This window comes from Trachemys scripta, chromosome 7, assembly GCF_013100865.1.
Source record: "Trachemys scripta elegans isolate TJP31775 chromosome 7, CAS_Tse_1.0, whole genome shotgun sequence".
NCBI classification, from domain to species: Eukaryota; Metazoa; Chordata; order Testudines; family Emydidae; genus Trachemys; species Trachemys scripta.
In genome coordinates, this window is record NC_048304.1 from 105,725,753 (window position 1) to 105,747,699 (window position 21,947).

Genomic DNA, 21,947 nt, shown 5'->3' on the forward strand with positions numbered 1-21,947 from the left:
AGGGAGACGTTCTTAGAATTTCATTGGAGGAAAGAGTTTAAGTTTTACCTTTTATTGGGGCGGCAGAGAGTTTTATGAAGAAATATGTAAGGGGAATTTCTTTAGCTTTTGCAGTGGTTAGGTTGCCAGTGTTCCACATTTATTCTTAATATATAACTCTGTGTGTTAGATACAAAAACAGTGGCTGGAGGAAATTGTAAGTACCTGGTCCAAAGCCCATTAACTCAATGGAAAGACTTCCATTGACTCCAGTCAGTTTTGAATCCAAGCCTAAATTAGTGACCTGTCACAGAAGAGACGTTGCATTGTAAAGTTGTCTTGGGATTGAGTGCTTGATTTGCACATCTTGGAAAATACTTAAAATGTAGTTAAAGGGTCGACAGCTGCATCAGGATGGTGCAGATAGAAGCTGAGAAATCCAGCCAGCCCCTATATGGTGTATGCAAGGTGGTCATGAAAGAATTATTTTCCTAAGAATTCAGGCCAAACATTTCCAACTTGTGTGCCTAAAGCATAGGCACCAAGATAAGTCAGTCAGTGACCGCTGAAGTCAGTAAGAGCTGCACATGTTCAGCACCTTTGAAAATCAGGTCACTTTTATGTATGTTCCTACACCTAAGTTTGGGTGCCTGAAATTTGACAGTTTTGACCACAGAGCTCAGCTGTGTGTTCCTTGCATGTCCAAAATTCTCACTGAAGTTAATGGTCCCAGCTACTCTATAATTACTGCTCCGCTAAAGCACCCTGCTGCAGACAAGAGCCCAATCCTGCAAACCCTATAGTACACAAGGAGCTTTATACCGATGGAGTAGTCCCATTGATGCCAGTGGTACTACTCAAAGGCCTGATACAAAGCATGTTGTAGTCAACTGAAAGACTTCCACCGATGTCAGTAGGCTTTGGGTGAAAGTGTTGCAGAATCAATGTGTCGTGCCACGTATTTTAAGACATGTAAGAAGTCCTGATTCCTTGTTTAAGGGTAAATCTGTTGGTTCCCCAGAGGACAGGAAGAGGTGCTACATGCTAAAGAAGCAAAAATTCAAACAATAACACATTTTTCTCCTTTATTAACCCTGATCCCAAATGCCTTATTCATCTGTTATAAGCATTTTACAATCATGCATACAGGTGGTATCACTTCTATCTGAAACCAAGTGAAAACAAACACCAAGAGCCAGTTTCTATTGTCAGTTACATAGGGTCATCTCCCACTGAAGTCAATATAGACTTATCCTTGAAAATGACAGCAGAATTTGATTGCAGGAAAACCATTTAATAATTCACAAAAAAGGAATAGCGCTGTAAGTTAACAAAATGGATCAACTGGCTGGAGGAAAAAGTATATTCTATAATAGAGCTACTGTACTTTAAATAGAAAACATTATGTTAGAAGAACATTCCCAGCCTTGTTTAAACAGACTGAATCAGAGAAGTGCAGAGATAAGGCCAGCACAACTTGCCCAGGCATGTCTAGGCCTGTTCGGGTAATGCAGAACATGTATAAATGTGTACTCTAAACAAGCAATGCTCTCCGAGCTGTACAATCCTGATTAATCAAAGGTTGGATTAAAGATGGAAGGATGGAGGTTAGGGAATATGAGAAATGCCCTGAAGTGCAAACAGCTCCTGGGAATCCCAATCCATAAAATTTAGATTAATTAAAACCTAGATGAAAAATGCCAGTGCAAATACAAACAGTTAGACCAGCTAGAGAATTAAGTGTGCCCTGTGATGCTCAGATAAACATTGCACGTTTTTATTCCTCCTCAGGTATGTGGATCGTATTGCTGCCTATTTGGAGGTATTTAGACATGTAGCTGAGAGCGCTTCTGAGATCATCTCTCTTGCTTGAATTGTTCTGTGCTTCAAGCTTCCCACAAGGGAGGCCCCTGGATGGGGGCACAAGAGTAGACAGCAAAAGGCAGAATAGAGAGCAAATAGGCACCCGAGCAATCCCTGTGTAGGGCATAGATACTCACAGGCAAATTGACAAGATCAGAATAGGCCTTGAAACCAAATAAAGTATCATTTCCCTTTAGAATATATTAGACTCATTGGTCTCTGCACTGTGCCTAGTTTCACAAGATTGGACCGGCACAGAGTAAAGTGCAAGTCAAGCAAGAGTGTGTGTGCTTTATATAGCATTTACAGTGGTCATACAAGAGGTTTTGGACCGTGCTAAAGTACCTGCCCTGAGGGTGGTCTGGTTTGCAAGAACAGAGGTTGGCAGCCCTTATCTCCCCAGGTTGGTCTTGCAGATTTGCATTTTTATGGCTGTTCCCCTGCAGTTTGACCTTTTGGAGATGTCAACAGCTCCTTAGCTCTAAAGCTGCTAGAAGAAGAAGATGACGACGAGAGATGTAGAAGTTTTGCTTTTTAGGCTTTTCTTACATGTATTTAATTTTTATGGCAATGTTGTTTGTTTAGCAACTTCTTACTTCCCTCCCATATATGTAGATTTATTAGCACTCTCTCTTTGGGCACCTAAGATTTCATATTTTTGGAAGGGATAACTGAGAATAAACTGAATGGCTCACGAGATTAGAAATGGACTATAGAGCCATTCACTGGTTCAGATTCAGCCTACATATTTGGTGACTGAAAGTTATTACCACCTGATGACAGTCCAGTGGGGAATATGAACCCAATTTAGTGAAAACAATGGTCCCAATTACCCACTTGTAATTATCTTACTGAAGCACCCAGTTGCAGACTGGATGTGCAGTGATGAACTCAGCCTTTTTCCAAGTGCATGAGTTTCTACATTACAAAATCCACCACCACAGTAGATGCTATATGGCAACTTTGTTAAGAGTCACTGAAGAAGCCAAGGGCTGAGTGGGTGTGGAAAATGAACTACTACTTGTGAGGCATTGTGGGGAAGCTTGCACTGCTTCTGTCGATGCTATATCTGTCTGGCAGATATAGAGAACTTTACTCTCCAGAGTTGCCAGTCCAGCACTTTTCACAAGCACTAAATTCACCCAATAAATGAACAAAACAAAAAAATCCAGATGAACGTAGAACAGATGGTGCAGTGAATATAGCATCTGATTCACATCTGCTCACCAGGCAGCTGAGACATCCAACAGCAGGTGAAAATATGGGCTTCATCATCACAAAAATATTGCAGATCCTTGCTCAGAAAGCTTTTTCCATACTACCATATTCAATAACCTCACTAGTGTGTTAAAGGTTCCTATCAAAGTACAGTTATTCCATTACAGACCCAAAATGAGTATGAAAAAGCACTTTTCTTCTAGAACAACACATGAAAATGAGTGAGTGAAGCTTTTGTTGTATATATTTTACATAATATATAGCTATAGATATATAATTACGTTTGGAGAGTTTAAAATCATAGTAGAAGAGATCGTATCTGTTTGACTGCACTGTTCATGTGTACACACAAGTCCAATTCTGTATCATCTGCACCTCCTTTAAAGTTTGATGTTCTCGGTCTGAGGAAAGTCCCTTTAATCAGATTTGGAAGTAGACGTCTTAGCGTTCTCAAAACAAATGAGGTGTTTTTCAAGGTGTTTTTCTCTGTTTCTGTAAGAGTATCTAATAACTGTACTAAATACATTAGAGCCCACGGGCTGCTCTAACTTATGCCCAGAGACCGCCTTGCACTTAGCAGCCTCTCAATCAGTGGAGTGCAGTGTTGTGCTTGATGCTATTCCCTGACAATGCACTGTGTGAACCTGATGCAAAGCCCATTAAAGTCAGTGGAATTCTTTCCACTGACTTCAATGGGCTTTAGATCAGGCCTTAAATTCCTTGGCAGTAACTGAAGATGTGGCCCAATATGACCCTGCATATCATGGCTAATTCAACTCAGGGCTTCTATCTGAGAAAATATATATGAATCAGTTTTTTTGAGGGGGGGTTCCCTCCATTTAACTAGCTCTGGTCCTTACACAAGCACATTTCACTGGCAGCTTTGCATGTGCGAGGTGTACAAAATTGAGCTCTACGGTGTACGGTACAAGTGCATATCTGCAGCTAGGTGGCTTGAAAGAATGTTGTGCTTGCGGAGGGTCCATTTACTTTTGTTAGAAGGAAAATTCTATTCATGCCAAAAGACGGGAAAGGGAGGTTTCTGACTGAGTCTACAATGTAAGCAAGACAAACAAAATGTTTGTTTTGAAATTGTGCAAGAGTGAAAAGGTCCTTTGAGGACAAGGTGGGATACATCATTAATCCTAGAATGCAGAGGAGATCATCTCCTTCAGGCACGAAGAACTTCCATTGCAACACTGTTCACAAACTTAATACCCCTCATCTGTTACCAGGTAACTAGAGTATCACAGATCCCGCCAATGTTTATGACATTAAGATTAGGAAGGCTTCTGTTCCTGTTCAAATGGACAGCTGCAACAAACTCAGAATGCCAGCCAAATGAATTGTCATAGGGCCATCTTTTCCTCACTTTATCCTCAGACCAATGCAATGAGGATTAGTAACACAGAGGATTTCACAGAAACTCAGTGCCTGGGAAAACTTGCTTTCTAAATCGAGTGCTGGCAAGTCAACTTTATAAACACTGTCTCATTTATAAAACTGCATGTCGTTCCAAAATAGCAAGGCTCTTCCTTCATTAGGCATGGCAACAAAATTTACAGCAACCCAAGAGCATATGAGCATTTCATCAGCTTACACATGAGCCTTCTATGTAATGGTCTGAGTAATCTTTGTCAGAGGTTGAATTGCAGCAGATGCAAATCTAATTGTGGATGTTATAGGACAATGAGAAAATGACTCGCTGCAGATACAGGCCCAGATCCTAAAAAGGTATTTAGGCCTCTAACTTCCCCTGAAATCAAGAGGTGTCTCAGGGGGACTTCCAGATCCTGCTCCCAATACTTCCCCTTCCATTCACCATTACATGGACCACCTCCCCACATCTTTAAGATTGTGTGGACGCCTCCCTCCCATTCATGATAATATAGAATCCCTGAAGCAACTGCAGCATTTGTTTTCATGGACAATTAATAGCAGAAAACCATTAGATTTATTTTAGCAGGTCTTTTAATACGAGTTGACAGGTGGAGGAGAGTTAACACCATGGGCAACATTTTCAAAAGTGTCTAAGGCTTGGTCTACACTAAACCCCCAAATCGAACTAAGGTACGCAACTTCAGCTACGTGAATAATGTAGCTGAAGTTCGAAGTACCTTAGTTCGAACTTACCTCGGTCCACACGCGGCAGGCAGGCTCCCCCGTCGACTCCGCGGTACTCCTCTCGCCGAGCTGGAATACCGCAGTCGACGGCGAGCACTTCCGGGTTCGACTTATCGCGTCCAGACAAGACGCGATAAGTCGAACCCAGAAGTTCGATTGCCAGCCGCCGAACTAGCGGCTGGGTATAGACGTACCCTAAGTGACAGGAGTAGAGCTGAATGAAATTTTTTTGTCTGAAACTTTTTTTTGGTCGGGGGAGGGGTAAATAATGCAGATTCAACATCATCATACTGTTTTGCAAATTCATATCAGTTATGTGTTGTAAAAAATAAATGTTGAAAAAAACAGAATGTTTAGTTTACCATTTTGGAAATGAAACATTCCAGTTTTTCAGCACACAATAGCTTTGTTTCAAAATTTCCTTCACATTTATTGAAAACAACTTTAAAATGTTAAATGCTCAAAACCCCAAAACAATTTTTTCCCAACTTTTCAATTGACTAAAAAGTTTTAAAAAATTGTTTTCGGTTCAAACTGAAACTAATCTTTTCCCCAATTTTTTCCAAAATTGCCAGTGAATTGAAAAATCCACTTAGGAGCCTAAGTCCAATTTAAAAAATGACTTGGCATTTAGGAGTCTAAGTCTTATTGGCTTGCAATGAAACATAGGCTTCTAAGTACCTAAGTCACTTTTGAAAAATAGGCTTTAGGCTGTGACCATGAGCAAGAGCTCCACCAGTGGTCACACACCACATTTTGAGAATATTGAAACGACCTCTTTGGCACTGGGAATTTCATATGTGTTTTACATAGACCCAGGATGAGAATATTCCTGTCAACAAATGATATATGAAAGCCATTGCAAGGGAAATAGGATATGAATAACTCATTGCAAAAGCACTATGCTCAGCATGCTAGTATACTTCAGCTCTCCTGCAGCTTCCTAGGGATGAACGGAAAAGTCTGCGTTTTCAGACAGGAGAACACACATCACAAACCAGTTAGAATGCCTGGCCTTTCATATGTGCCATCTACCACTTTATAAAGGATAGTCCTTGGGGCAGAGAGTCTTTGCTGTGTGCCTTGTGCAACACAAAGCACATATTCTGAATCTTGACAAATAATAATTAGTAGTAATAATAATTAATGACTATCAGCTCCATGGTTTACACCAGGGGTCGGCAACGTTCGACACGCGGTTCGCCAGGGTAAGCACCCTCGCAGGCCGGGCCAGTTTATTTACCACGTTGTGTTACTTGCATATGCAAGTAACACAACGTTTTTTTTTTTTTTTTTTTTTTTTTTCAATGGGGGCGGCGGGAAGCCGCAGCCAGCACATCCCTCGGCTTGCGCCGCTTCCCGCCACCCCCATTGGCCCGGGACGGCAAACCGCGGCGAGTGGGGGCTGCGATCGGCCGAACCTGCCATGTCAGCAGGTAAATAAACTGGCCCGGCCCGCTAGGGTGCTTATCCTGGCGAGCTGCATGCCGAACGTTGCCGACCCCTGGTTTACACTTTCAGCAGGTTTTGAGAGGTTTTTGTCTTTGGCCAAGTTCTAGTTATTAAGAAGGTTCATAAAGCTGTTAGTCCTTTATATGGACTAATACCTAGTCTTTTATATGAACTAGTGCCTTTTGATACTTGGAGGGTTTTATTTTAAAGAAAAGAGCTATTTCCATTTGAAATGCAGCCACTGAACTTATGGACTAGCTACTATTTTTCACAAACAGGCTTCCAAAGAAATTCACTCATATGGCTCAATGCGCTGCAGTACCCAAGCACCAGGAATGATAAGATGCTGTCATTGTTTTCTGCCCCCCCTAACAAAAGACTGTTCCTGGCTGAATGTCTGTGGCCCATATAAAAAACATTTCTTATTTCATTTGCCTAGTTGACACTTGCCTACAGGCAAGTTCGGACTTGATGTAAGCAGGTGTGGTGAGGGGGTTTACCAAGCCTAATGGGAGTGAAGGAGCAGTACTGTGAGGCATGCTCCAAATGGAGGATCTGCTCAGAAAAAGACTGACAGTCAAGCAGGGAGGGAGAATGAAGGAGAGACTGTTTGAAGGGGGGAAGGTAGTTTGCAGCTTCTGAGGACAAAGCAATCCACAGGAGAGGGTCTGGTAAGGCCCAACTGGGAGGGTAGGGGCCTGCCCCTTTTCCCTCCACACACCCTGCTGATGGAGCATAACTGGAGACTAGGAAGAGAGCTGGACTGACTGAGCTTCTGGGACTGATTGGGTACTCCAACTGCGCAGGAAAGCAGGCTCTGACCACATGCCAAAGAGAAGAGAATGCAGGGAGGTAGGAAGCAGCCCAGGAGAGGCTAGTCAGGCGCACCAGGAAGAGGTGACAGGACAGTCCACTCCTCTCCCCATTGGGCCCTGGGCTAGGACCCAGTGCAGAGGGAAGGCCTGGGTCTCTCTGTCTTTCTCAATCTGTCCAGGAGAACTCTGGGGTACTGGGAAATTGATGGGCCACGACCTGCCTGCTGGCCCCAGAGCGAAACCTGCTATGGGGTTGAAGGACTGTCAAGCCATGGCCTGGCCACAAGGCATTGCTGGCCCCCAAGTGCAATTCCATTTAACTTACTGGAGCTACTCTGGATTTATAATAGTGTAAATGAGAGCAGACTCTGGCTCTCTGTCCCTTGAGTTGGAGTTGCAGGGACTCCTAGTGGAAGACTGAATCACAACAATGTATTATATATAACTCTGCATTTGCTTGCAATGACTTGTTTTATTATGATGCTTCATTTAACATAATGCTCAAGGACGTCGATTAAAGCATTTCAGGAGATGATCAATTTGTATACATTTAGTGCCAGTGCCTTAAGTTTCTGTGTTTAAAAAAAATAATTGAAGCGTAAAGGAGCTGAGACACTGACACCAGATTACTCAATAGATATTTGGGGTCTGACTCCACTCTCATTGAGATGAGGCTTACACTGGTGTAAATTACTTCGATTGCGTTACTCCTGATGTGAAAGGAGCACCAGAGACAAATCCCCAAACAAACCTGTATAGAGTACTGGAGAATGCCAGCCATCAGCTTCACTTTGAAAATTGGGTTTTTTTAAAATACAAATTTCTAATAAAAAGCCACAGAATTCTTTGTTTGTATAAGCAAGTGAGGCTCCAATGAAGTAAGGCTGTGTTACCCCAGTGGTGAATTTAGCCCATAGGCTTTAAGAGAATACAAATGCACATATAAACACAGTATGGAGACAGCACTATTTTCTCCTTTTTATCTCTGCTATCACTGGCTAATATACACATACAAACCATAGTAATGGTGAGTATGAAAAATCAAGCTACTTCATCATTTAAACTCAGGGATCTCATGACCTGCCACCCTATTGAATTCCAGATATGCTACAGGTTTATGTCATATGCAGTTCTCACGTAGAGAAGTGAGAGTTTGTGGGGATGAGAGAGTTTGAATCTAATCAGTTGTTTGTTTGTAATGCATTTAATCTGCTTCAGCTTCTAGTTCTTTCAGAAGTGTGTGTCAGATGATCGTCTTTATCCAGAACAGATACTTTCTTCTGTGGGCACATTTATTAGATTCATATTCTAAACAGCTAAATCTGAACATTGGTGGCTACATAGCAGGCTACTTGGCCCATGAAAAACCCCCACATGTTTTTGCTGAAAAGGTCTACACATCTGGTTTTCATCAGATCCTTCCTCCTTTGGGAATCAAAGCCTTCCTCCTTCTGTGATGCAAAAGCAAGAGATAGTCGTATGGAAAGGAGAGAGAACAAGTCACAGGAGATAATAATTTACACAAAGAGAGAGCATGTGTAGCCTTTGCCCTGTGGTTTTACATAACATTCACTCAAAATGGGATGCTAAAACGTTTGTATTGGCTGTGGTAGTCCTTTGGTTATAGAGTAACTGAGGTAAGTAGCAACAAACTTTTGCATCAGAGTAATTGAAGTAGCTGTAGCTTCTAGCGTACACTTTTATTGCTGCATTAAGTCGTATTGTGGATCCCTATAAAAACGTAGATTTTGTTACCCATTCCCTTATACGGATGTACAGTCGAGCACATTTATTAGCTCTCGATACTCATCAGAACATCTAGGGAAGATTTTTTCCCCTCATGGTCCAGACTACGATTAGGAAAAACGGAAGTAGAGACAGTTCCTCAAAAGGCTGTCCCAGGTATTACATGAAGATCCAGTGCATGCTGGGATAGGAAGCCTGTGGAGTGAGAGTCAGTTCTTTGAAGACAATGAGACAGGTTGGATGTGTTGCATATGGCTAAGGGGGAGGAGGGCGGGGGGGGGTCACATGTCTGCTGAAATTTAATGAGCTCCTGCTGTTTTGGTCTGAGAGCAACATTTGCTTAAAATCAAGTCTGAGCTAAATGGTGTTTCTAGCCAGAATAATTCATGTTTTGCTGGATGCGGGGGGAATAGGGCCTCAGTAGCAAATTGAAGGGTAGTCTCCCCTCGTGCTCCCCCCAGAAACCTAGTAGCTGGTGCATTCTAAAGCAATAAAAGGGAAAAGATGTTTCTCAGCATTATTGTTATGAATCATGGATATCAGTAATCCTGGGAGGGGAAGGTATGTCCCTAGCAGTATGGTCCCATCGTCTCCCCCAGGGACAGGCACATCACTTTACTCACCCTTTCAAACCACTGCATCTAGCACTGCTCAGATAGTGTGTGCACACCACATTGCCAGAAAGTGTCATTAAAAAAAACTAGATGTGGCCATGTAAAAGGGCTGTGTGGTCTTTGGTGTCCTCTTTCGGAAAGTTTGTTTATGGCAATATAAGTCTTGATATCCTCTCTATGGATGCAATGAGTTTATTACACCATGTAAATTGCATAGGAAACAGCCCATCTATTACATTCACACATGTATGTATGGGGGTCATCTAAGTCAGTCAATTTCGCTTAGACTAGTGGTGAGCAACCTGCGGCCTGCAGGCCGCATGCAGCCCATCAGGGTAATCTGTTGGCGGGCTGCCAGACTGTTTGTTTACATTTGCACGGCCGCCTGCAGCTCCCAGTGGCTGCGGTTCGCTGTTCCCAGCCAATGGGAGCTGCAGGAAGCAGCGTAGGCCTGGCCGCCACTTCCCGCAGCTCCCATTGGCCGGGAACGGCAAACTGCGGCCACTGGGAGCTGAATATGTTGAACAGCATTGGTCCCAGTACAGATCCTCGGGGGACCCTGCTATTTACTGCTTTCCATTGTGAAAACTGACCAATTTTTCCTTCCCTTTGTTTCCCATCTTTTAACAAATTACTGATCCATGGGAGGACCTCACCTCTTATCCCATGGCTTCTTATTTGCTTAAGAGCCTTTGGTGAGGACCTTTTCAAAGGCTTTCTGAAAGTCCAAGTTTACTATATTGACTGGCTTACCCTCGTCCACATGCTTGTTGACTCCTTCAAAGAATTTTAATAGACTGGTGAGACGTGATTTCCCTTTAAAAAAAACCTTGTTGACTCTTCCCCAACATACTGTGTTCAGCTGTCTGTCTGAGAATTCTATTCTTTACTATAGTGTCAACCAGTACTGGTACTGAAGTCAGGCTCACCAGCCTGGAAGTGCCAGAGTCACCGCTGGACCTTTTTAAAATGTCCTCCAGTCATTTGGTACAGAGGCTGATTTAAGTGATAGGTTACATACCACAGTTAGTAGTTCTGCAATTTCGTATTTGAGTTCCTTCAGAACTGTTGGGCGAATTCCCTCTGGGCCAAGCCTATAATAGGGTCCAAAAAAGAACTAGATACATTCATGGGATAGGTCCATCAATGGCTGTTAGCCAGGATGGGCAGGGATGGTGTCCCTAGCCTCTGTTTGCCAGAAGCTGGGAATGGGCGATGTGATGGCTCGCTTGATGATAACCTGTTCTGTTCATCCCCTCTGGGACACCTGGCATTGGCCACTGTTGGAAGACAGGATACTGAGCTAGATGGACCTTTGGCGTGACCCAATATGGCTGTTCTTATGTCCTGGAAATGCACTATTGTTTAATTTATTAATTTGTTCCAAAACCTCCTCTACTAACACCTCAATCTGGGACAATTCCTCTGATTTGTCACCTAACAAGAATGGCTCAGGTGTGGGAGTCTCCCTCACATCCTCTGCAGTGAAGACTGACACAAATAATTCATTTAGCTTCTCTGCAATGGCCTTGTCTTCCTTCAGCATGGGTGCCTGAACAATTTGTAGAGTGGGGGTGCTGAGAGCCATTGAACCAAACTGTAGACCCTGTATATGATGGAAACTGCTGCTGCACCCCCAGCACACCTAGTTCCAGCACCGATATACTTGAGTGCCCCTTTAGTACCTTGATCATCCACCTTGCCATTAAAGCCTGCCTGTGAGATGTGCTGAATCAGTGCATTTCCCAGGGCAACTGATCCATTCGTCCGTGGGCAGCCCCTCCCACTTTCTAAATCACACTCAGGAAGTGTAACTGAAAAGGGACCAGACTGTGAACTGTGCTCTTTTGAAACGCCATATAGGTTTTGCAGTCCCCCATGGTGCACCATCATTACCAGTGAGCCCAAACTGTACATCTGGAGGTGACTCAGAAATGTGATTGGATATTCTTGTGTCAAATTCATGCTGAGTATTATCATCTGACCAGCAGTGTGGTTTGTGTGATACTCCTAATATAATGGGGATTTTTCACACCAGCATTCCAAAATACACTGAGCAGATTAGCAGCGCCCGCTTGTAGTATAATATTGGTCTGTTCTGAAAGCTAATTATAACCCTAGCCTTAAATTAAAATAATCATGGTTCTACATGAGGATACATCAACATGAACTAAACATGTTAACCACCCTTATCTGACTATAGCTCTGATACAGCACTCAGATACAGTGCTGAGAGTATAGCAATATGTAGCTAGAGAGCTTAGACAGGATATGGCCAGACCAGATTTCTGTGAAATGAGTTAATGCTTACATTATAGCATCACATGGTTGGCTTTCATTTTGGGAGAAGTGTGCACAAACCGCTGGATATCCATGCATTGCTTTAACTGGTATTGTAGATGCCAAGGATTTTTAGATTCATGGGGCACAGATGGAATTACCAGAAACTAATCATTAATAGTAGGCTACCTTTCAGTGTTAGCAGGTGCAAGGGCATTTTGTCAGTCTGAGGGGAGCGACATTATTTCCTGTAATATTTTCAGTGGTCACTTGACTTCTTAAAGTTATCTTTGTGCTTTCTTAAAGTCCTTGTTTAACTCAAAAGGTATTTGCTTTCATTTCTTATCATCAGCTAATGTTAGATTTCCACAGGTCTTTGTTTTTGTGAGACTTCCATCCCTTTCCCTAGGTTTTGCACCTTTGCATTGCCTCTCTCCATCTGTCTTTCTGGTCTCTCCCTCTTCAGTTCTTTTTGCCTCTTTTCACAAACCACTGGAAAATTCAGATCAGGGATTTCCTGTTCTACTGCAAATTGCACTGGTCCCTGGGTATTCCTTGTTGCAGTACGTGCTTTGCTTACATAGTGAACATCAGGAGAGTGGCAATTTATTTTAATTAAGATCAGTGATTAGAATTTTGTTTGTTTCTTTTAAAAAGTGTCTCTACAAATATGTATGCATGTGCAGTCAGCAGTATCTCCAGGGATGAGAATTGTCATGTCATACATACCGTAACTTAACATGAGCAATTCTAAATGCCGGCAAAGATCTCATCGTTGTCAGTGTTTTGAAACCATTTTGATCTGACAGTATGTGAGCTAAATAAAGAGTTTCAAGAAACTACAACCAACCACAAAGCCTGTTTCATACCGATATGAGCGATACAGAGATCTTGTGTTCCCCTTAATAAACGGGCATGGTACTGAGATACAGTGCTCATCACTGTAGCATAACCACAAAGGCCCCAATTCAGAAAAGCACTTAAGCACATGCTTAAGTCCTAAAGACATCAATGGGTCTTAAGCACATGCTTTAAAATTAGGGTCCTAATCCATATAAAATGGAGCCAGTTCTCCATTCTCTACTACAGAGGTGCAGCCTGCAGAGACTACAAGCTTAAAGGCTTTCCTCAATCTGGCCATAGATTTAAACAATTTGTAATGAGAAAGACGTATTTAGGAGCAATACTGCAAGCGCTCCTATGAAAGGGAGAAGTCTCCTTGCTCAGTAGCTGTGATCCTTTTATGCATGATATTTCAGTTATATCAGCTTGTCCAAAATGTCCCATCAAATGGCAGTAAATGGCTTTTAAAAAAATAAATTCATTTAGTTACAATTGGATGGATCTGTGCTGAATGAGTTCTCAAATTTCAAGGTCCTAAAGCAGCCAGGCTGGGATAATGTGTAATATATCCAAAACTAAGTGGGTACATTTGCATCCAGCAGACATTACAGAAGGTGGAAGAAATGCAAGAACTACTGCAAAGGGTAGTAACAGTAGGCCTGGATTTCCAGCATGTAAATTGCTGCTGCTGAGAATACCGAATTCTTACTGGCAGATTTGGAGAAAGTAACATATTAAGTCTTTGAGGGCTTTAGAGAGACAGGTTGTCTGCTCGATCGGTTTGCTGATGGGATTTTTCTTTTTCACAAAGGGTTTACTAAGTGTAATTATTATCTTTTGAGAGACTTGAACAGCATTCTCTGCACTGGCTTCTGAAGACTCTAAAGATGAACATTTCAATTAATCATTTTGAATGCTGTTGGAATTCACTTATAGATCTCTGCGGCCAGAAGGGAATTTTAGATCATCTAGTCTGACTTCCTGGATAACACAAGCCTTAGAATTCCATCTGTTTACTCCTGTATGCAGCCCAAACCCAATAAGTTTGCCTAAAGCATATCTTCCAGCAAGGCATCCTGTTTCGATTTGAAGACAAAAAGAGATGGCGCATCCACCACTTCTTTCGTAGCTTGGTCCAATATTAATTTATCTCTATTAAAAATTGGGCCTTATTTTTATTATGAATTTGACTGGCTTTATCTTACAGCCACTGGTTCTTGTTATGCCTTTCTCTGCTAGTTTAATGAGCCCTTTAGTGCCTGGGGTATTTTCTCCCCGGGATATTCCTTAGAAAATATCTATGTCATGAAATGTCCATGGTGGAGTGGGGGGGGAGGGGGAAGGAAGGGGAGAACACCAGTAAGTGTTCAATAAGGACCAATTTTGCTCTTGCATGGAGATGTCTTAGGTGAAGTAGCACATTTTTCCCTCTCTCTAAATTCAGCTGATTCTCTGACCTTGTTTGTGCAAACTGAATGCCATTGTTTCATGTGCCTGTTTTCTGTTCCCTCTGCAGAATCGTCAAACCTTTAACAGCCTTAGCTGCCTTAGCACCACAGTGGACGACTGCGCTCAGCAGAATCAGTTCTGCCCTGGTATCAACAGCCCCAAGTCATGGACAGCATCTCCTTCCTCCTCTGATGTCATGCCAGGCAGGACACCAGCCTGCACCCCCGTGCCAGAGCCACACTCGAATGCAGAAGAACGTAGCGTTAGCAAAGACGACCTCTCTTGGGAGGAGTCAGACTATTGTGCCACGGAAGACGAGAGCAGTAGAAAAGAAGATGAAAGGGCTTCATGGAAGAGTAGTGGAACAGGGGGGCGGAATGTCTTTCCACTAGATGGCGAATTAGACATTGAGCAAATAGAAAACAATTAAAGAATATTGTTTGCGTCAGGGTTTGGGGATGTGAATTAAGAACAGTGAGTAGTAAAATCTCCTAGGTGTAATACTTGGGTTATACTGTATTTAGGCATAAAAGCAAATCCATGTTCTCGTCCTATCAGCAATAGGAGACAAAACCAGTCTTGCCAAAATTTCATCAGGTATCCTGAGCAATTTTTTTTTTTTTAAATCTTGAAATTCTATGTAACTACTGTAGCCAGATATCAGCTAGTTTGGTTAAAATAGCCCATGGGGCTTTGGAAAGAAGCATTCTAGAGATCTCCAAACTGCATTTTCCCCCCCTCCACCATTAAGTCAACAGCTTTTAGTAAACTTGAAATTGCAGGTGTTGGAGTAGCTGCAATTTCTTAGTGAATATGTGTGTTTAGATTTTTTTTTTTTAAGGACTGGAAAATAAAGTACTGGTTTTGATTCACAAACTAGGTACTGTCTAGTACAGAGAGCCAGACTGAGAGAGGCTATGTTATGCCTCAGTGGGACCCTCCCTCATCAGCCTGGGCTTTCTGGGCAGCAAGCTATAAGGAATGTTTCATTTTAAGTGATTCATACCCCTTCTTCTGATTTCATACTGCACCTTAGACACTAGGAGAGGAGCGATTGCAAGGGGGTGATGAATCCTTAGTTTAACCTTTCATCCTGGAGATCTTTATTCAGCTCAAGTCTGAGTGAGGGATCTTATAACTGAAACCCTGCAGTCTTACTTAGGCAACACTCTTACAGTCATAACCACAGAATCATCCCATATTGCCTTGCCATAAAGCCTTTTTAGACTTCCACAGAGGCATCTACAGGCATCCACAGAGCCATGAGAGGGAAATCACAAGCGTAGTGCTTGACATTTGATCATGATCACAGCAAAGGATTTATATTTTCAGTTTCCTTAATTCAACGAAAGCAGAGGGTAGGGAATGCACAATAAAAACAACCCCCCTGGGGCCAGATCAACAGCTGACATGAGTTACCTTTGACATCAGTGGCATTATGCCTGCTGAGGATCTGACCCATGTCTCAGTGTTTGGGAACTTCAGATCAGTTTTAGAGCTGTGCCGGGCATTAGCATAAGAGCAAATTCTGCTGTTTCCAAAAGAAGTTGCCATTAGACACAGCTGCTTTAGTGTTCTTCCTTTCAAGCCCCTCTTTTAGCCCCAGTGGAAAAATAGTCCAGCTTTCTATTGGGCTTGTGAAAGCAGGGCTTTTAGAAGAGGCGGCTCAGTGTTTGGCAGGTAACATGAGTTCTGATGGTGACTGTTCTGATCTCGCTGTCATACCAGCGTCAATCTGAGTATGTCCATTGTAGTCAGTGGAGCAAAGCCAGTAGAAAACTGGTATAAGTGAGATCAGAATTGGAGACTTAACAATAAAACAAAACAAACGTCCCAACAGGCTCAGATTTTCTTAGATGTCCTTGTCCAGTGTGATAAGAGTACATTTATTAAAGCCTTTGTGCTTGTCGGGCACGTCTGGCAGGCAACATAGGGTGAAATTCTGAGCCAGTGGCAAAACTCAGTGGCTTTAATGGGAGAGGGGGGGCAGGATTTCACATTTAGTTTTGCTGAAGACTGAAGGTTCATTACTGTAGGAGAGTCCAAGTGAGTCATTTGCCTCTTTTTGAAGAACTCGTGTGAAAGCCCGTCCAAGGTTTCATACACCAAAACCTTTTTTATTACTCCTCTGCTTCTACCTACATCTTGCCAGCCTTTTCTCCAGTACTTCTTATTCAGGGATGTGATATTTTTTCTTTCTTTTAAGGGTTCATTTTTTAAAACACACACGTTTGTTTTAAATTTGGCATGGAACTCATAATGACTGTGAGCTGACGTACAGAACACGGCCGGCACAAAGCATCTGGTGCAGGACTCACCCTGTCTAAACTGATGGACAGCTTGATCTTACTGCGCTTGAGGAGTTCCACAGCGCCAATGCTGTACAGGGCTTGTTGCCAATGGTCATCCATGTTGTTAGGGTGTATGCGATAGGTGAGATGAGAAATCGCTTTCCGATCACTTAGGATTGAATTTATCCTGTGATTTACCAAATCACAGAAATAAAACACATTCATTCAGAGAGGGTTTAACCCCTGTCCCGCTAACAAATCCAGATTTTCCGTGCTTTCGTTTGGCGTGTTTTACTGTGAAATGGTGTGATATAAAATGCAGTATGATTATTTGACAAAGTAAGCTCTCAAGATGTTGAAAAGCCAGGTAGCAGCACTGAAAGCTTTCCCTTTCCCTGCCCCCATTTTTAGCAACGATAAAGTGGTGAACATTACGTTTATACGATTTCTTATACCTTTTACCTTGGTAAAATAAGCTGTTCACTTGCTAGCAGGTCTATGAGGAAACAATCTTTTTTTTTCTTTTTTACTTATAGGAGAACAATATCCTAGATATGGAATTTTAATCACATCTTGTTATGTTACTGCACTTTTTTTCTGCAGTGGTTCAAGATGTGTGGGGCATCTAGTATCACAGTGGAATCCATCCAGTTGTATAGCTTTATAAAATGTCCAGTCAAATTGCACAGAGTGTTTTGTTTGTAACAATGTTAATTTCAGCTCTCTCTCTCTCTCTTGATATGATGCTGGCACCAAGTGGAAGCCAAACAAGTAATAATTTGGGGGGATAGAGATGATTTTATTTTTAATGTTCTGGAATTACACAGCTCTGTGAAAACAATATTTTGTTCCATGCATTAATCAAGAAAACACACCTTGTCTAAATCCTTTAGGCACATCGTTTTGAAAGTGTGCATTCAGACGGTTGTAAGCCCGAGTTGTGGATGCATAAAGGTAATCATGCACACCTTGAACCTTGCATTCAGAAGTGCATTCTGTGACCTATGTACAATACTACCTGGGACACGTGCACTTTTGTGTGCACACTTTTTAAAAGACACTGGCAAAATATCAGTTTTCTCAAAAGCAGACTATCTATACAGTGAAACCTCTAAAGCAATGGGTCTCAACCAGGGGTACCTATACCCCTGGGGGTACGCAGAGGTCTTCCAGGGGGTACCTCAACTCATCTAGATCAGTGTTTCACAACCTGGGGGGGAGGGGCCTGGATTAGGGGGGTTGCAAGTGCAGAGTAGGTATTAGGGGGTGGCAAGCAGGGCAATTGCCTGGGGCCCCACGCCACAGGGCGCCCCAGAAAGCTAAGTTACATGTTTAGCAGCGCTCAGGCTTGAGCCCCAGGCAGCAGGGCTCAGGCATCAGACTCCTGAAAGGGGTACAAGAGTCTGGAAAGGTTGAGAACCGCTGCTCTAAAGGAACTGACAAGAATAAGATGCTTTTGGGTAGTGCCCTTCTCATAAAGAACTGCTACTCAGTTCAGTCTGGGATGGTCTCTTCTGCTGGAAGATTGCCTAAGAAGGGTGGTTTCTTCACTGTATGAGAGACTATTTTGTTAATGTTTTAGTGTCTATTTTACCTTTTATAGCCACACATCATACCATTTGGCTTCAGTGACTATTTTGAGTCTTCCTGTGCAAGTGAAATGACTGGTATTTCCCCTCAAATGATATTTCCTAAGCTCTGCTGGTGGCGTAGCTCTGAGACATCATTAACATCAAATCAGCTACCAGTTGGACTGATGGAACAGTGTGCAAACGCTCCCAAAACCTTTACTGTCAGTTCTGGCTCCTGAACTGTTAGTACTGCCCCAACTTCTACAGCACCAATCTTGTTCCCATTCCCTCTCCTCTATCAAGAGGTTGCCTCTCTACTGTGTATCCCGCTGCTGCAGCCCCTTCTTTCTGATCTCTACAGCTCCCCAGAGGTCAATATTCCTAAGCCTGACAGCTCACAGATGCAGTGGTGCAGTGGTTTACAGATGTAGTGCATTGGACCATCACCACAATGCTTCTAGAGTATCTCTCTAGAAGTATCTAGAGTATCTTTTGCTATGCTGATTTGTGAAAACCTGGACTGACTTGTTTTTTAGTTGTTTTCTTTTAGAGCTATAGAAGCACTCTGGTATTTACATATCTCCGACTTTTAATTCATAAGGGCTTTTATTTTTTAAAGGGCTGCTATGCCATGTTAAAACATGCACAGTAGGAAAGTGACCAAATGGATCACTACCCAGCTGTATTCAACATAGCAGTAGCATACAGTTTACATTGCAGCACAACCTGTTTGCCTTACTAAAGATGCTTCTACAACGAGCAATGGCCTTAGATGGGCACATTAGCATAGACACAAACTACAGATAGCAACAATTTGAGGCCACAGTGGTGTTTTGTTTTGAGGGTTGGTTTTTTGTTTTGTATGATTTTTGTACTGATTTTCAGGTTAATAAAGCCTTACTTTTTAAAAAAATTTCTGTAGAGGTAAAACATTTCCGGATTTATATGTATATTAAAACAATTAAAAAAATCTGAACTAGAATATAGTATGTGCCTCCGATTCCGGGGACATCCTGTTGATTGTAATATTAGAAGGTGTGTTGCTCTTCAGAACATGATGGAAGCTCAGCAAGATCTTACACATGCAGTGACACCAGCTTAAAAACAATGGATCCCTATGGTGAGGATTTCTTAGCTTTTTAGGACTTCACCAATATTACACAGATGCGTTGAATAACCCATACTTCGAATTCCTACCATATGCAAGAGTCTAGCACTATGGAGCAAATGATTTTATATGCTAGGTAATTAATAGTCTAATCATCATGGAGATTGACAGTGACTGATTTGGAACCTGGATCAATTTGGACTACAGACATTTAATGATGACAGCAAAATATCAACAGCAATAAAATTTCAGCATTCAATAAAATTATTTTTAAAAAGTATATTAGTGGATAAAGTCCTTCTTGTTAGCACTGGTAACATACTCACAGGGAATTTGCTGTGTATTTGCAGGTATAGCTCATGGAAGTTGTTCTATGAAAGATTGCAATACATCTTCAGATGGAAAAAAGAAGACACAAAGGAAGTATTTGTAGAATAGATTGTAATTTCTCACATAATAGCCTATTTGGCCAATAAAGTTGTGTTTCAAGTGCATTGTTTAAAAATCCTGGATGACAGGACAATGGACTTATGTAGGACGTTTTAGGATTGTAGCAGTGCTTTACAGAGTCTGTTTTTGATGTTTAAGAATCGAAAGAAGATGACAGACAAAAAAAAGCCTTCTGAAAGCTATGAACTGAAGTAAGTCTCTCCATGTTAATTGCACAAATGCAAATGTACGTAAATGTATACAAAGTTGGATTTGTAGAAGGTGTAATCTTTGTTCAAAGACTGTTCTTTCACCTGAAAGTCAAGAAGACTGCTGATTTGTACTCTCTCAATGACTTTATTGCACTAGAGCAACTCAGTCTCAGGAATTTGCTTGTTACTTTTACTATGTAAATAAAGCTTCCTGGTTCAATAACCGGCTGCCCAGCACTGGTCTTTGTTTATGCTTTGCTATGTTTCTCCATTACCAGGGTACTGCTGGTGTTGACAGAAGACTTCCTCTCCTGCTATAAAGACACGGAGCTTTGTGCTGTGGTTGTTCGGCTAGGTGGGCCTTACCAAAGGCAACAAATACCTTTTAAATCTCTGGGAATAACGATGGTGCCTGAAAAAAAACAAGATCCCAAATAATCTCCCTCACATCTGTACACAAACAGGACCCTCCACATGAATTTCCTTCCTGTCCTGCATGGAAAGAGGTTGGAGATCAGCCACCGCTGTGATAGCTTCACTCTTTTCTCTGGACCCCACAGACACACCTATGCAGATCCAGTTCTACAGTGGGGGAGAGGCAGAGACTAGGTAGAGTGGTGGATTGTTGCCCTAACCACCCTGCAGAAATTCCACTAGAAATTTATCACAGTCTGGGACTACTCTATCTTTTCCACAGGAAACTCTGGAGCAGCCATGGTGATGGGAAGCCATTGACCTCTTCCACATGGACTGCATTCATGAGCCTCCCAGTAGCCTATGGATCACAACCCTTGAGTAATGGTGCTGCCCACACATACCATGGTAGGGCTAGTATTTCTGTGCAGTTTTACAGAAACAGACACAAATTTACTGTTGATGAAGAAAGATAACAATTGAGTCTGTTCCTTTAAAGGAAAGGAAATCTAGTAACCTCCCCTCAAATAATAATTAGTTATCTATATTTGGGTTTAGAAGGGCATGTTTAATTTTTGCCCCCACTGAACCTTAATATAACATACATATGTTCATTTTTCTTACAGCATTAAAGTACAATACTATCTTTCCTCTGATTTGCTGTGCATTTGTATCATATTTATGTAATGATTTAAGAGATACGAGCAAAAGAAATAAGGAATTGATGCACAGAACAAATGGATAATGGAAAGACATATACAACACATACACAATTTGGTTCATGATTTTTTGGGTGCCAAAAATAATTAAACCTTCTTTATAGTAGATGATCTGTACTACTTAGAGCCACTAGATAATTCACTGGTTCAGTGACACTTTTGATCGCTATCTTTAATGAGGGTTTATGTTGCCCATTACCAGGAATTAGTACCAGTCAAGCTGGCTTAAAAAAAAAAGTCATATATGCAACAACAGCATAACATTAGTTTCACTGCGCACTTGTGGGGTTGTTGTAGTTGTATCATCATGAGATCAGGATGCAAAAATAAGGTGAATGGGTGAGTACCAAAACCGTCCTCGGACCGCTGAATTGAAGGTGCAGATAATAATAATATTGGTGGGCTTATCTTAGGCCGTATTCATCTATCAACATTAGGGCTGTCAATTAATCACAGTTAACTCACATGATTAACTCAAAAAAATTAATCGTGATTAATCAGTTTTAATTGCACTGTTAAACAATAGAATCCCAATTGAAATATATTAAATATTTTTGGATGTTTTTCTACATTTTAAAATATATTGACTTCAATTACAGCACAGAATACAAAGTGTACAGTGCTCACTTTATATTATTTCTTATTACAAATATTTGCACTGTAAAAATGATAAAAAAAATTAAATAGTATTTTTCAATTCACTTCATACAATACCATTATGCTGAGGGCTTCTGATTTTTGGTTTTAACCACTAGTAAACCCCCCTCTAATAAAAATAAAGATAGGTGTTTGTCCATTAAACACTGGAAAAGATTACTTG

The 21,947-nt window shown here is 41.7% G+C and overlaps 1 protein-coding gene across 2 annotated transcripts in view; it reads left to right on the forward strand.

Annotated features, from left to right (window-relative positions):
* The window catches only part of FAM53B (family with sequence similarity 53 member B), a 135,354-nt gene extending 117,457 nt beyond the window's left edge, over window positions 1-17,897 (forward strand). For both annotated transcript variants that reach the window (XM_034775235.1, XM_034775234.1), the window contains exon 5: window positions 14,451-17,897. In XM_034775235.1, coding sequence (XP_034631126.1) covers window positions 14,451-14,813 — 363 coding nt within the window. In that variant the 3' untranslated portion in view covers window positions 14,814-17,897. The remainder of the gene's footprint in view (window positions 1-14,450) is intronic.
* Window positions 17,898-21,947: the final 4,050 nt, after the last annotated feature.